Raw genomic sequence first — 14,127 nt, forward strand, 5'->3', positions numbered from 1 at the left:
TAATCATAACCTGCCCTCAATTCAGACAATGATAATACATGTTCCCTCAAAAGGAACTTTGACACGAGGCCATTAGGCCCATCAAAGCCTGCGCTACTATTACCAACCTATGGTTGCTTGTCCATAACAACAACAACATGCATTTTAAGGCCATTTTCCCTGCTAGAGCGGGGGTTAGCCTTGCGGTCCCCATGACAATCTTCTCCATTTTGCCCTATTTTCTGCATCTCTCCTTGTTAACCCCCTTGCCCGCATTTCTTCTTCCACCATCTTTGGCCAAGTCTTTCTCGGTCTTCCCCGTCCTCTACTTCCTTCTACATTCATTTCCATCACTCTTCTCAACCAGTCACTTTCATTCTTCCTCAACACATGACCAAACCATCTCAACCTGTTCCTCTTCACAGCATCAATCACAGGCTCTATTCCCGTCATCTTTCACAATTCATCATTTGTCTTCCTCTTTCTCAACGATACTCCACACATCCATCGAACCATTCGCATTTCCACCCTTTCCAACCTTCGTTGCTGCTCTACGTTCATTACCCGTCTCGCTCCCATAAATCATAACACTTCTCACACATGCAGCATACACCTTTCCCATCAGCTTCAACGACACTCCCCTCCTCATCAGCATGCCACTCAGTTCCCGAAACTTCTTCCATGCACATCTCACTCTAGCAACCGTTGCCGAGTCTGATCCACCTTCTCCATTCAGCGTGTCTCCGAGGTAGCAAAATGTTTTCACACCTTCCAGCTTCACGCCGTCTCCAAGATCCAACTCAACATTTCCTCCATCTGCAGCTCCCTCTGTGCACACCTTACATTTGAATGTAGCTGCCACTCTGGTTAATGACCCTCTCAGACCACTACAATTTTGATGAACCCACTCAGCGCACATTGTACATTGAATGGAGTTCACTCCGACACCCTTCCTACACACAGCACAGGGCCACTTCCCAGTTCTTTCCACCTCACCACATGCTTTACCACTTGCCATCACCTTCGTCTTTCCGATATTCACCTTCAGACCTTTTGTCTCCATACATTCCTTCCACTTGTTCATCTTTTCCTTCAGTCCATCCATACTTTTTGCATTCAACAGCAGATCATCTGCATCCAATAACTACCACGGTAAACCCTCCTTTACGTTCTGAGCCAGCACCTCCATCACAGCTACAAATAGTAGTGGACTTAGTACCGACCCCTGATGCACTCCCACGTTCACCTCAAACTCACCACTGTTCCCGTCCTTTGTCCTTACAGCTGTGCGCGCTCTTTTGTACATTGCCATCACTACTCTGATCAACCATTCCTCCACTCCTAACTTCCTCAATGCCCATGTCAATACTTTGCGTGGAACCATATCGAATGCTTTCTCCAGATCAACAAACCAAAGAAACAACTCCTTCCTCTTCTCCATGTACTTCTCCTGCAACTGCCTCACAATAAAGAGCGCGTCTGTCGTTCCTCTTCCTGGCATAAATCCAAACTGCATTTTGTCGATCTTCACTTTCTTCCTTATCCTCCTCTCCAACACCCTTTCCAATACCTTCATTCCATGCTCCAATAACTTTATCGCTCGGTACGAGCCACACTCCAGAGGGTCACCTTTCCCCTTATATAGAGGGACGAGGGTACTCAGTTCCCAATCCACTGGAATGCGGCCTTCTTTCACCACCAGATTACAGATCTCTGTCATTCTCTTCACACCCCAACTTCCTGCTGCCTTCAACATATCTCCCACAACTCCCGTCGGCCCTCCCGCTTTTCTACTCTTCATTGCTTTTATCGCTTCCTCAACTTCCTTCTCAGTTTCTCAATTCAGACAATGATAATGCATGTTCCCTCACAAGGAACTTTGACACGAGGCCATTAGGCCCATCAAAGCCTGTGCTACTATTACCAACCTATGGTTGCTTGTCCATGCTCTATCCATTTACATGCGGAGCGTCAAGCAAGGAAGCAGCACGTACCATGTTTGAAGTCTTTGGTATGACTCGGCCAGGTACCGAACCAACAACCTCTCAGACTCAGAGTGACAACCATTACACCACCCAGGTTTTGTGACATAATGGCCGCTCTGAGTCTGGCATATAGACAACTCTATATTCGACCTCTGGGAGAATCCGGTCTGAGTGGACATCTTTCTTGGGCCCATGAGGTACTTTGATGATGATCATCATAATTATTTTCCGATGAAAATTTTCAAAGATCAAGAGAAATGCACCTCACGGGTCTGCCTCCACTTCTGGTGGCCAGAATTGTAACTAGTCCAACAACATGTTTGCGAATCTTGATCCATGCAACATTCCACCGCAACCTGTCTGTTAAATGCAGACACTTGATGTGCTAACAGCAAGTCTCCACAACCGCAAGTAAATAACCAGTTCAGCGTTTTCAAAAAACCCTTCTCACTTGTGCCCAGATGTATTCCATGAACACAATCCCGAAAGTTATCTCGTTAAACTACACCTCGCTCCCTGGCAAATTGGAAAATGTTTTGTTTTAAAACTGATTTAAGCCTCATGGAGGAACTTGCCCAAAATCATGTGTGAAGGATATTAGAAGACACTTTTGCCAGACTTGGAGAACATTTGGAGACAATACATTCAAACACGATATTAGTGATTTGAATCTGGATTCCCAGAAGCATGAGCTATGGGAACACTGAACCACTAAATGTAGTTCTTCAAATCGAAAAAAGAACCATGCAAGCCATCTATATGTACGAGGTATGCTCATTCCTATGGAACCAACAATATCCCACTCAAATAAAATCTACATGCGTTATTCATTTTGTGACGTAATTGGTTGCTACAGTAACAGTGTGTATGTATGAATATCCCGGTAGTTTTGTGCTCGTGTGACTAAAGTCTCTATCCAATGGTAATGGCATGTTTGGTGAGCAATGTGAAGGAAGGCTTTGTTACCAGGAACTCCAGGCTGTTCACATGCGTCTGGATGTTGTGCCGTTCCTCAGCTGACACCTGCTTGAAGGATTTAAGCTTGGTCGTCGAATTCTCACGTACCACCATTGCAAAAGGCACCATCCACCGGACGCATTCCGCCAGCTCACTCCAGCAGTGGCCTGTGGGGGATCGTCACCCACATAAGCATCCCAGCCATCCAGAATCGCATGCTAAATATCCTGGGACGTGCCAAACGAGTGTCCGCAATAATCACATGTTCAGGAACACATGTGCTTGTTAATCGGGGACTCCCTGTAATTTGAAAATTTCTTTTATGATCACACAATGGTGGTGGTGGTGGTAGTAGTAGTAGTATTATTATGGAATAATATGTTGCATTAACCTACTTTTTCCTTCTTGTTAAAAAAAAACAAAAACCCAAACTCTTAAATTAGTGCCATTGGGTTTTTGTCACACTCTTTTGTCAAAAAGAAAACCCAACATTCACTGCAACCACAAGTTGATCAACAGGCAGGTCGGTCTCTCAATCTCCGCTTTCTTTTATGACAACTTCAATGCGATACTACCTTCTAATAGAGGCAATATAGAACTCTTCCTCATCTTCTTCTGGCTCATAATCTATCTTACGAGACCAATATCCTTATTTATTTAATTAATTGTTCTGAGACGAGGACAACACTTCCATGAACTTTCATGATTATTTAACATTTTTGAAAATTATAGGAGGGAACAACTGAACGTTTTCTCATGAACAGATTAGCTGTTAAAAAGTCAGACGTAAAACACGTGCATTGCATGGCATACTATTCTCTGCGAAAGTTCATATCTGTCTGCGTCGGCAGTCAAGATAAATAATTATCTCACTCTCCCGTCTGGCAAGCCCTCCTATGTACTTCTTCAACAATGGCCTTTTTTGGGAAAACCACATTTCAAAGTTGGCCTCCAAAGATAGCTGTCGACGGGGCATCCTCAATCGTAAAAAGTCCTTCTTTAGCACACCTGAACTTCTATCCACCAGAAGGCCTTCATCTACAGCTTGACAGAGTACTGCTCTCCCATCTGGGCTGACTCTCCTGCCTCACATCTTGCTCAGATTGACACCGTGGAAACAAAGGCCTTCGAGATTATTTGAATCTCCCGCGATGAAGCTGAGTCTATCAGCCAGCACTTCGCTATCACAGACAGATCGGTGGTGGTGTCTTCTACTGCCTCCTTTCTTGGTCTCGCACCCTCTGGTCTTTCCTTGCCCCCCTCCCCCCAGGTTTCTGCATGGCGCACAGTCCACCATCAATCCCCTTCTGGTAAAACGACATAAATCCAGGATCACTGCTTACCTGCACTCATTTGTTGTACACCACTCCTTTCCTATGCCATCTCCAGGCGCTGCATAACGTCATTGCCGGGCACCGAAGGGGGCTCAGCAATGACGCACGCTGAAAGTGAGTACTCAGTTTTCACTCTGGTTGTTTTCTTGTTTGTTTGTCCGTGCGATATCTCAACCATCCTTTGAGCTAGGAAGCTGAAATTTCGGCACAGTAGTGAGCCAGTACTTTGTCAAAAACAGTATTTCTTGTTTTTTGATTAATCAATTATTTGATGAGTTATTTAATTATTAGCGATTAATTAAGTACTGATACATTTCCTTTCTCTTCTGGCCATTATCTCAGGCACCTTTTGAGTTAGGAAGCTGATATTTGGACATGCCAATGACCAGGTGATTTGGCTGCAAAAGCTATTTTTGATTTATTGATTAATAAATTAATTGATTAATTATTTAATTATTCGATTAATGACATTTTATTTTTTTTAAGTTACAGATTCAGATGATATGGTGGTGGTGGTTTGTGTGTTCTATTAGGCAATTGATTAATTATTTAATTTTTTATGGTTATTATTTATTTTCATTATTAATCATTTATTTATTTTCTCATCTGGCCAATATCTCAGGCACCTTTTGAGCTAGGGAGCTGATATTTGGACATGACAATGACCAAGTGATTTGTCTGTAAAGGGTATTTTTGATTTATTGATTAATCTATTAATCGATTAATTATTTATTGATTAATAAATTAATTATTTAATTTTTTTATTAATGACTTCTTTAGTTAAATTTCTAAAAGTTACATCTTCGGATGAAGCACGAGTGGTTTAGTTATGCTATTAGCCAATTGATAAAGAAAATATTTTATGATAATCTTTTATCGATTTTAATTATGCAATTAATCAATCAATTATTGCACACCTCTCCCTCCCAATGCAATCTCTATGAGCTGCACTGCGGCATTGCCGGGCGCCTTAGGCTGTAGGATATTTAATTATTTGGCATGGGGGCGGTGGACTTTGAATGTATCTGTACTTGTTTGTTTTTTCCCCCCCACCTGTGGTACCAAAAAATCCACATTCTCTACAATCCAATTCTTCCCTCCACTTCTTCAAGAAAACTGCTCACCACCATCTCAGATCGTCCCCAATCCAAAACTATATTTTCTACCCTCGATAACCCCCACCCCAATGCCTCCTCTTTCCAAATTTGCAGTTTTCCGTCCTGGGAGTTTCCTTCTGTATCCATCTTGTCCACCCCAAGCATCCCCTCATGAATTTTTTTCCCTCTGAAGTTCTCATGAATCTCATCAATTCCTCCCTCCACCCAATGTTTGTCCAAGTCTCCTATCTTGGCCTTCACCTCTGCTGTCAGTGTCCCCCCCCTCCTCCTCCTCCTCCTCCTCCTCCGCCCTCAACTGTATATTTTGGCCTGTTGTGTCCTCATCCGTTCAGTGTACTCGTACTAACTCTTGCACAACCCTCGACTATGTATACAAAAACGAAAGCTGAAATGTTCACACCAATTAAACTATCGAGACATTACCGGAGATATAATGTTGAACTAGAATCTTGCTGTTGAATAGAATGGTCATGGCCACTATTTTAATTTTCAGAATAATGAGTGATGGGAGTATTATAAAAAGTGACATACCAGATACCCTCTGCACGAGCTCAAGGCAGGAGAAGTGGTAAAGGGCAGATGCAGCAAGCTTAGCATAAGGGAACTCCAAACACCGCATGTCCAGGATGCAGAGATCCAGTAGCTGTGACAAAATATGTAACGAGTCATAAATGATCATTTGAGCATCCTCAAACAGGGGGCGGCCGCCATTTTGTTCCAATTTGGCTGGTCTGTGCCGCGTATATCGAGGCAATGCAATGTGTAAAGTCTGCTCTGACTTTGTAATGTGTTGAAGCAAACAAAAGGTGTAGCAACAAAAAAAAAATACCACAAATGCGAAAAGGGATGACCGACAAACACGCACGCAATAGTTTCACTTAAATGCAGATAATAGTGGACAAAGTAATTTTTTAACCTTTCAAGAATGAAAATAATGTAGACTCGTTTTAAAATAGTCATTTAGACAAACCGTTACATGATAATTGCAATTAAGAGATTTCCAAGGTTTTATTTTGCCATCATCAATCTTTGCTGGAGTCTACTCTCCAATAAATGTCTTCAATGTTTTGGAGAGCAACAGAACCAGTGGCCACAGTTTCATAGTAAAGAAGAGGAGAGTTCAGATAGTGTTAAGGCAGGGGTCTTTCACTCAGAGTAGTTAATGCATGGAATGGAAAGGTTTTGGCAGGAAAAATAGCAGATAGATTTAAAATTGAGTTACATATGTACCCAGAAGCATTAGGGGTAGAGGTGTACATGGCCATTTGCTGAAATAATGATTGTGACGTCTGTGAGTAGGCCCCATCAAAAGGTGAATGTGTTGTCTGTATTTGTTCATTCCTCATTCAACAACATTGTTCACCTCCCCCACTCCCTTAAAAAACATTAAAATTAAATTACAAAAACTAAAAACATTATATATTATAATAGCCGTAGATGATTCTGTCTGTCTGTCTGTCTGTCTGTTGTGCGTCTGTCCGGGGTGTGGCTTACTCGGTTTGCAGAGTAGCTCCACCCATAGCTCCACCCATTCTGGGAGAGCCTTCGCTTCATATAAACAAATATCCACCATTTTATTAACTCGCATAGCTTTGAGGCCTGTTTTGTAGGCCCGTGGTGTCTTGCTCTCTCTCCCAGTTTTATTTCAAATCAAATTCGATATATCATTTCATTTTTCACAGTCACTAACATAGTTTTAGACTCGGTTGAAAAAAAACGGGAAGAAAATCCGATGAAAGTTGCCGTTTATAGAACGAAATGAATTCTCAAAGGCCTGTACCTTCAAGGCCATTGAGTCTCTCTCACGCCTTTATCTCCAATCTAACTCACCATATGATTTCATTTTTATCGATGGTTTTGGACTCGGTGTCAGCAACGCGGGAAAATGCAGAGATATATTTTTAAAAATACACCACATCACCGCCCACCGCCCAACCGCCAACAAGTATCATACACCGCCCAACATGTATCATACACCGCCCAACATGACAGACGACAACATCATCGCTTTTTCTTTAAACCGAGTGAACCGAGCCGAACCGAATGAATTCACCGTTTACTTTTGATGACAGTCGTCACAAAACGACATATATTTCTTCGTTTTTATTTCATTCAACATTATTAGCCGGAAGTAAAATATGGTTCAGGAAAGTACCGAGAGATATTTCTTCCTTTCTTTATTTATTAGTTATTTGCGCATACACTTTAAATAGGTTTATTTGAAATCTTTAATTTCCACAATGTAATATATTTGTCATTTGATGACGACGAGACATTTCCTCTTGACTCGTGACAATTCATGCGTTGCGTGGAAACTTCCATTTCAAAAATGAATGACACAGTCGATGAAGAACGACTCGGTGTCAGCAACGCGGGAAAATGAAGAGATATATTTTTAAAAATACACCATATCACCGCCCAACAGCCAACAAGTATCATACACCGCCCAACATGACACAGACAGCAACATGTCGACATTATCGCTTTTTCTTTAAACCGAGTGAACCGAGCCGAACCGAATACACCAAGTGAATTCACCGAGCGAATTTCATCCAATTCCACTGAGTTTCATGAAACCGAGAGATATTTCTTCGTTTTTATTTTATTCGTTACCAGCAGAAGTAACCAGCGTTGCCGGGCGGGGGAGGGGGGAAGGGCACGTACACTTTAAACATGTATATACATGTGGGATGTGGGATATATACATGTGGGACATGTGTACGTGTGTGTGTACGTGTGTGCGCGTGCATATGTGTGTGTGTGTGTGTATATATATATGTGTGTGTATGTGTAAGTAGGCTAACCCCCGCTCTAGCAGGGAAAATGGCCTTAAAATGCATGTTGTTGTTGTTGTATGTGTATATATATATGTCTGTGTGTGTGTGTATGCGTGTATATGTGTCTGTACGTGTGTGTGTGTGTGTGTGTGTGTGTGTGTGTGTGATGTATATATGTGTATAATGTGCATGTATGTGTATATGTGTCTGTGTGTGTGTGTGTGTGTGTGTGTGTGTGTGTGTGTGTGTGTGTGTGTGTGTGTGTGTCGATGTACGTGTGTGTGTATGTGTATATGGGTGTGGGTGTGTATGTGTGTGTATGTGTGTGTGTGTATATGTAAACATGGGCCGGTGTGTGTGTAAAGTGTGAGGAGGTATTGGAGAGGAAAATGCAGAGATATATATTTTAAAATCGCGCCATGATGATAAACGAAAATACACCGCCTAAAATAACAGTCGACATATATTTAAAATTCGTCACACACATCCATGCCTGTGGGATTCCCACGGGCATGGATGTGTGTGACATTTCGACATATTGAGTTAGATGCTGCGCCTGCACATTCAGTTATATAAAATGGTTACTGGCAATTGATCACATCCACAAATGATGTAATCCACACAATTTATGTACTTTACATAACGTTAATAGGAATACATGCCCGTGTAGATGGGAATGACATATAATTCACCGAAAACGTTGAAGCAACCGCATAATATTATGGTGATGTTTAACTCTGAGTGAGAATAGTTCTAAATTTAAAACTTTCTTCTGATATTTGTGATTTATTTCAAACAAACTGTATTTCCCATCGACACAGGCATGTATTCCTATTAACGTTATGTAAAGTACATAAATTGTGTGGATTACATCATTTGTGGATGTGATCAATTGCCAGTAACCATTTTATATAACTGAATGTGCAGGTGCAGCATCTAACTCAATATGTCGAAATGTCACACACATACATGCCCGTGGGATTCCCACGGGTGACCCCGCTAGTTATATATATTGCCTTCAGAAAGTATTCACACCCCTTGACTTTTTCACATTTTGTTGTCACAGCCTAAATTTTAAATTGAGTAAATTTAGATTTTTTTTTTCTCACTGATCAACGCAAAACACCAGACAATGTCAAAGTGGATTTTTTTTACAAAATAATTAACAATGAAATACAGAAATATCAAAGTTACATAAGTAGTATTCAACCGCCGAGTCAATACTTCGTAAAAGCACATTTGGCAGTGATTACAGCTTGTAGTCTTCTTGGGTATGTCTATCAGCTTTGCACAACTGGATTTGGGAAGTTTCTCCAATTCTTTGTTGCAGATTTGCTCATGTTCTCTCAAGTTGAATGGGGAGTGTCGGTGAACAGCAATCATTATCATTAGTATTTTTTTTTTCCGGGGATCAGGAGTCGGGGCGAGCGTGGAGCTTGAGGAGTGAGAGTGAAACGGGAGAAGAGTGAGAAGGGAGCATGAGGATAGCAAGAGGGGTGCAGGAGGATAGAGAGAGGATTGCACGAGGCTGGCGAGAGGGTTGCACGAGGAGGACGAGAGGGTTTCACGAGGAGGACGAGAGGGTTTCACGAGGAGGACGAGGGGGTTTCACGAGGAGGACGAGGGGGTTTCACGAGGAGGACGAGGGGGTTTCACGAGGAGGACGAGGAGGTTTCACGAGGAGGACGAGGGGTTTCACGAGGAGGACGAGGGGGTTTCACGAGGAGGACGAGGGGGTTCCATGAGGAGGACGAGAGGGTTTCACGAGGAGGACGAGAGGGTATCGCGAGGAGGGCGAGAGGGTTGCACGAGGAGGGCGAGAGGATTGCACGAGGAGGGCGAGAGGATTGCACGAGGAGGGCGAGAGGATTGCACGAGGAGGGCGAGAGGATTGCACGAGGAGGGCGAGAGGATTGCACGAGGAGAGCGAGAGGGTTGCATGAGGAGGGTTGCACGAGGAAGGCGAGAGGAGTGCACGAGGAGAGCGAGAGGGGTGCACGAGGAGAGCGAGAGGGGTGCACGAGGAGAGCGAGAGGGGTGCACGAGGAGCGAGAGGGGTGCACGAGGAGCGAGAGGGGTGCACGAGGAGAGCGAGAGGGGTGCACGAGGAGAGCGAGCGGGGAGGACGTGGGGTGAGCGGGGCGCAGGAGGAGGGGTGAGCGGGGAGCAGGAGGAGTGAGCGGGGAGCAGGAGGAGGGGCGAGCGGGGAGCAGGGGGAGGGGTGAGCGGGGAGCAGGGGGAGGGGTGAGCGGGGAGCAGGAGGAGGGGTGAGCGGGGAGGAGGAGGAGGGGTGAGCGGGGAGGAGGAGGAGGGGTGAGCGGGGAGCAGGAGGGGTGAGCGGGGAGCAGGGGGGGTGAGCGGGGCGCAGGAGGAGGGGTGAGCGGGGCGCAGGAGGAGGGGTGAGCGGGGCGCAGGAGGAGGGGTGAGCGGGGCACAGGAGGAGGGGTGAGCGGGGTGCAGGAGGAGGGGTGAGCGGGGCGCAGGAGGAGGGGTGAGCGGGGCGCAGGAGGAGGGGTGAGCGGGGAGGAGGAGGAGGAGGGGTGAGCGGGGCGCAGGAAGAGGGGTGAGCGGGGCGCAGGAGGAGGGGTGAGCGGGGCGCAGGAGGAGGGGTGAGCGGGGCGCAGGAGGAGGGGTGAGCGGGGCGCAGGAGGAGGGGTGAGCGGGGCGCAGGAGGAGGGGTGAGCGGGGCGCAGGAGGAGGGGTGAGCGGGGCGCAGGAGGAGGGGTGAGCGGGGCGCAGGAGGAGGGGTGAGCGGGGCGCAGGAGGAGGGGTGAGCGGGGCGCAGGAGGAGGGGTGAGCGGGGCGCAGGAGGAGGGGTGAGCGGGGCGCAGGAGGAGGGGTGAGCAGGAGGGGTGAGCGGGGCGCAGGAGGAGGGGTGAGCGGGGCGCAGGAGGAGGGGTGAGCGGGGTGCAGGAGGAGGGGTGAGCGGGGCGCAGGAGGAGGGGTGAGCGGGGCGCAGGAGGAGGAGAGGGACAGGAGAAGGAGGTGGCAGAGCAGGAGGGAGCAGGGGTATTCCATTACCAATATGCTTGTAGAGAGCTCGCCAAGTGGCATAAGAACTAAAGCAAGCACTCCAATGAAGCAGTCGATAAGGAATAGCTGGCTTGACAAGCCATTAGCAAATTATACTTATGAAGATCAGGCATTCAATGATGAGCGCTTGGGGTTCACTTGTTCCGTTGCTTTCCTCATTGTAATCCTCCCATTATGGAAATCATTCTTTTAATTCGATCTTTAATGCGATTTATTTTGCCTTCCTAATTCAGGAGATTTCCCCCATGGGGTACCCACCCAGGCGCGGCTGCGGAAGCTTTCATGGCGATCCATCTGGTTAATTATTGGCGCTGAGGAAGCGCCTTTAGCGATTGACTTCCAGCCAGTGTAACGCTAATTCCTGTCACAGGAATTCGGAGATCATATAAGTGGGCGTGGCAGTTCCTGATTGGTTCGTGTTGGGGAACGCCTTCTCGCTGCCGACGTGACGTAAATTCGCGCACGCGCACTGGTGATTGGCGCTGAGGAAGCGCCTTTAGCGATTGACTTCCAGCCAGTGTAACGCTAATTCCTGTCACAGGAATTCGGAGATCATATAAGTGGGCGTGGCAGTTCCTGATTGGTTCGTGTTGGGGAACGCCTTCTCGCTGCCGACGTGACGTAAATTCGCGCACGCGCACTGGTGAAGCTTACTCGATCTTACTCGATCCCATATTACATGTACTTTCATTGCATACAAATTATACTTCCTCCTAGAAATTCCAAGCCCGAACCTCAGCGCAATCCAAGAGGATTCACTTGTTTTCGTTGTACTCAAGGCACATTCCTTAATCTTTTCTTTACTCAATATAATTGTTGGAACAGCAGAAAAAGTTAAGGTTAATGCTTTGGCAATATGGAGAAGAAGAAAAGACAGCCCTGCTTAAAGCTTAGTTATAAAAATCGCTAATTTCTTAAAATTTACATATTGCACTCCATATTTTGGCACTTATTTAGTTTTTGAGATCCGATCGTCAAACCTGAACCCAGATTTTGATTATGTACTTTAATTAATCCGTGAGGGTAGATAGTGTTTCCAAGGAAAAGCCCATTTGAATAGGACGAAACAAAATGGCAGCTTAAGAATCCAGTAATGTGACAGCAGGCTGACCAAGATGGTACACCACCATTTTGGTAAGGCTCATTTTTTTTGTGATGAGCATCCCCTAAATTATGTTCAAAAAGGGTGTTTTTAAAACACCCGAATGCTGCCATATACAGATGTAAATGTACAGCTGCAGAAAGATGGATGTGCAATGGGAGATTAGGGGAAAATGTCGGGAAATGCCAGATGTGTAATGTATCGGGAGAGGATATAAAACAAAAATCCCATGCAGAGTGTTTGGTTCTTACCTGTGCTATCCGGATGAACGTCTCTTGTGAGTAGTGTGGCATGAGGACCTCCGAACAATCCGGTTTCGTTGCTATTTGCAGGTAGAGGTTGAGCCAACAATTTACAGTTACTGGACATAGACCCCATTGGAGGGCCTGTGATGAAAAAGTACCAGCGAAATGACAACCTTAGGATTTTCAGTATCTCAAAAACAAAATTAAAATCATGCTATTTTTTTTCCACACCATTATCGGGTTCTCTACATAGTATGTATGAGCGTATGTAAATGGTGGCACTTTGACCACTACCTACTTTTTGTAAAGTCTCCTTCCCCGTTTCTGCACCTTCCTCATTCCCAATCTGCTGCCCCTTCTCCTGCCCCGTCCACACCCACTCCATAATCTACAATCCAATACCCTTGCATGAGGATTTTTTTTTTTATCTAACACTCAAAAAACCTATGGAGGAAGAACATACCTTTAATAATATCAGTTCCATCCTCAGAATTTCATCATCGGTGCACGCCCCATCTGTCACATAAGCAAACTGCACCAATTTCGGTGGGTATATTTCCTGCACATCATAGAAATAGAAGAAGATTAAAGGATTGTTAATAGCTCCAAAAATAGAACACATTTTGCATTTTACTGCAATTTTAAGCAGCCGAAGTCTGCTAATGAGGTACCTACTGCAATAGTGTGTATGTGTGTGTGTGTGTGTGTGTGTGTGTGTGTGTGTGTGTGTGTGTGTGTGTGTGTGTGTGTGTGTGTGTGTGTGTGTGTGTGTGTGTGTGTGTGTGTGTGTTCAGGGCATAACTTTTTCACCACTTGAGCTTTTGTCAAATTTTCAACAAACCATTTTTTTTTATTTACATAGTCGAGGCTTGTGGAAACGCTCGTGTTATTACACTGAACAGATCAGGACAACAGGACAAAAGGAACAGTTGAGAGAGAGAGAGAGAGAGAGAGAGAGAGAGAGAGAGGGGGGGGGAGGAGGGAAACACCAACAGCAGAGTTGATGGCCAAGATAGCAGACTTGCACACAATGGTGTGGGGAGAGATTGAGGCAGGAGAGAATGCATGGGGTGGACAAGATGGATGGGGTGGACAAGATGGATGCAGAAGGAAACTCTTGAGGGAAAACTGGAAATTTAGGAAGGATAGGGGAGGGGGTTAACGAGGGCAGAAAAGATCATGGCTTTGGATTGGTGACGATCTGAGATGGCGGTGACCAGCTGTCTTGAACACCTGGAAAGAAGAATGAGAATATGGAGAAGATTAATTATGAGAATATGGAGAAGATTAATTAACAATGGGTCAATGTCACTGCAAGAAGAAATAGGCCTCATCAGCCCATCCACACTTTTTTTTTTTAAATCCCTTCCATTTATTTCATTACAATTTGAGCTTCAGTGTGTCTGTCTGTCTGTCTGTCTGTCTGTCTGTCTTACCGAGGCCACAACTTTATCATTTGAGCTTTCATCATCAAATTTTCAACATACCCTTATTATGAGAATATGGAGAGAACACCAATTAATAAATTTTACTGTTTTATTTTAGATGTTTTCGGGAATTTTTGTTCAAACACAGAGCAGAGGCGGATAGGTTTTGC

The 14,127-nt window shown here is 45.0% G+C and overlaps 2 protein-coding genes across 7 annotated transcripts in view; both read right to left on the reverse strand.

Annotated features, from left to right (window-relative positions):
- Positions 1-14,127, reverse strand: part of LOC137417302 (vacuolar protein sorting-associated protein 4A) — a 297,125-nt gene that overhangs the window by 128,294 nt on the left and 154,704 nt on the right. The window lies entirely within an intron of this gene.
- Positions 1-14,127, reverse strand: part of CCNE1 (cyclin E1) — a 32,929-nt gene that overhangs the window by 3,521 nt on the left and 15,281 nt on the right. For all 6 annotated transcript variants that reach the window (XM_068103151.2, XM_068103154.2, XM_068103150.2 and 3 more), the window contains exons 8-11: positions 12,994-13,089; positions 12,537-12,671; positions 5,905-6,016; positions 2,931-3,088 (exon numbers count right to left, since the gene is read on the reverse strand). In XM_068103151.2, coding sequence (XP_067959252.2) covers positions 2,931-3,088; positions 5,905-6,016; positions 12,537-12,671; positions 12,994-13,089 — 501 coding nt within the window. The remainder of the gene's footprint in view (positions 1-2,930; positions 3,089-5,904; positions 6,017-12,536; positions 12,672-12,993; positions 13,090-14,127) is intronic.

The sequence above is a fragment of the Myxine glutinosa genome, chromosome 9 (genome assembly GCF_964187855.1).
Source record: "Myxine glutinosa chromosome 9, kmMyxGlut1.1, whole genome shotgun sequence".
Taxonomy (NCBI): Eukaryota; Metazoa; Chordata; class Myxini; order Myxiniformes; family Myxinidae; genus Myxine; species Myxine glutinosa.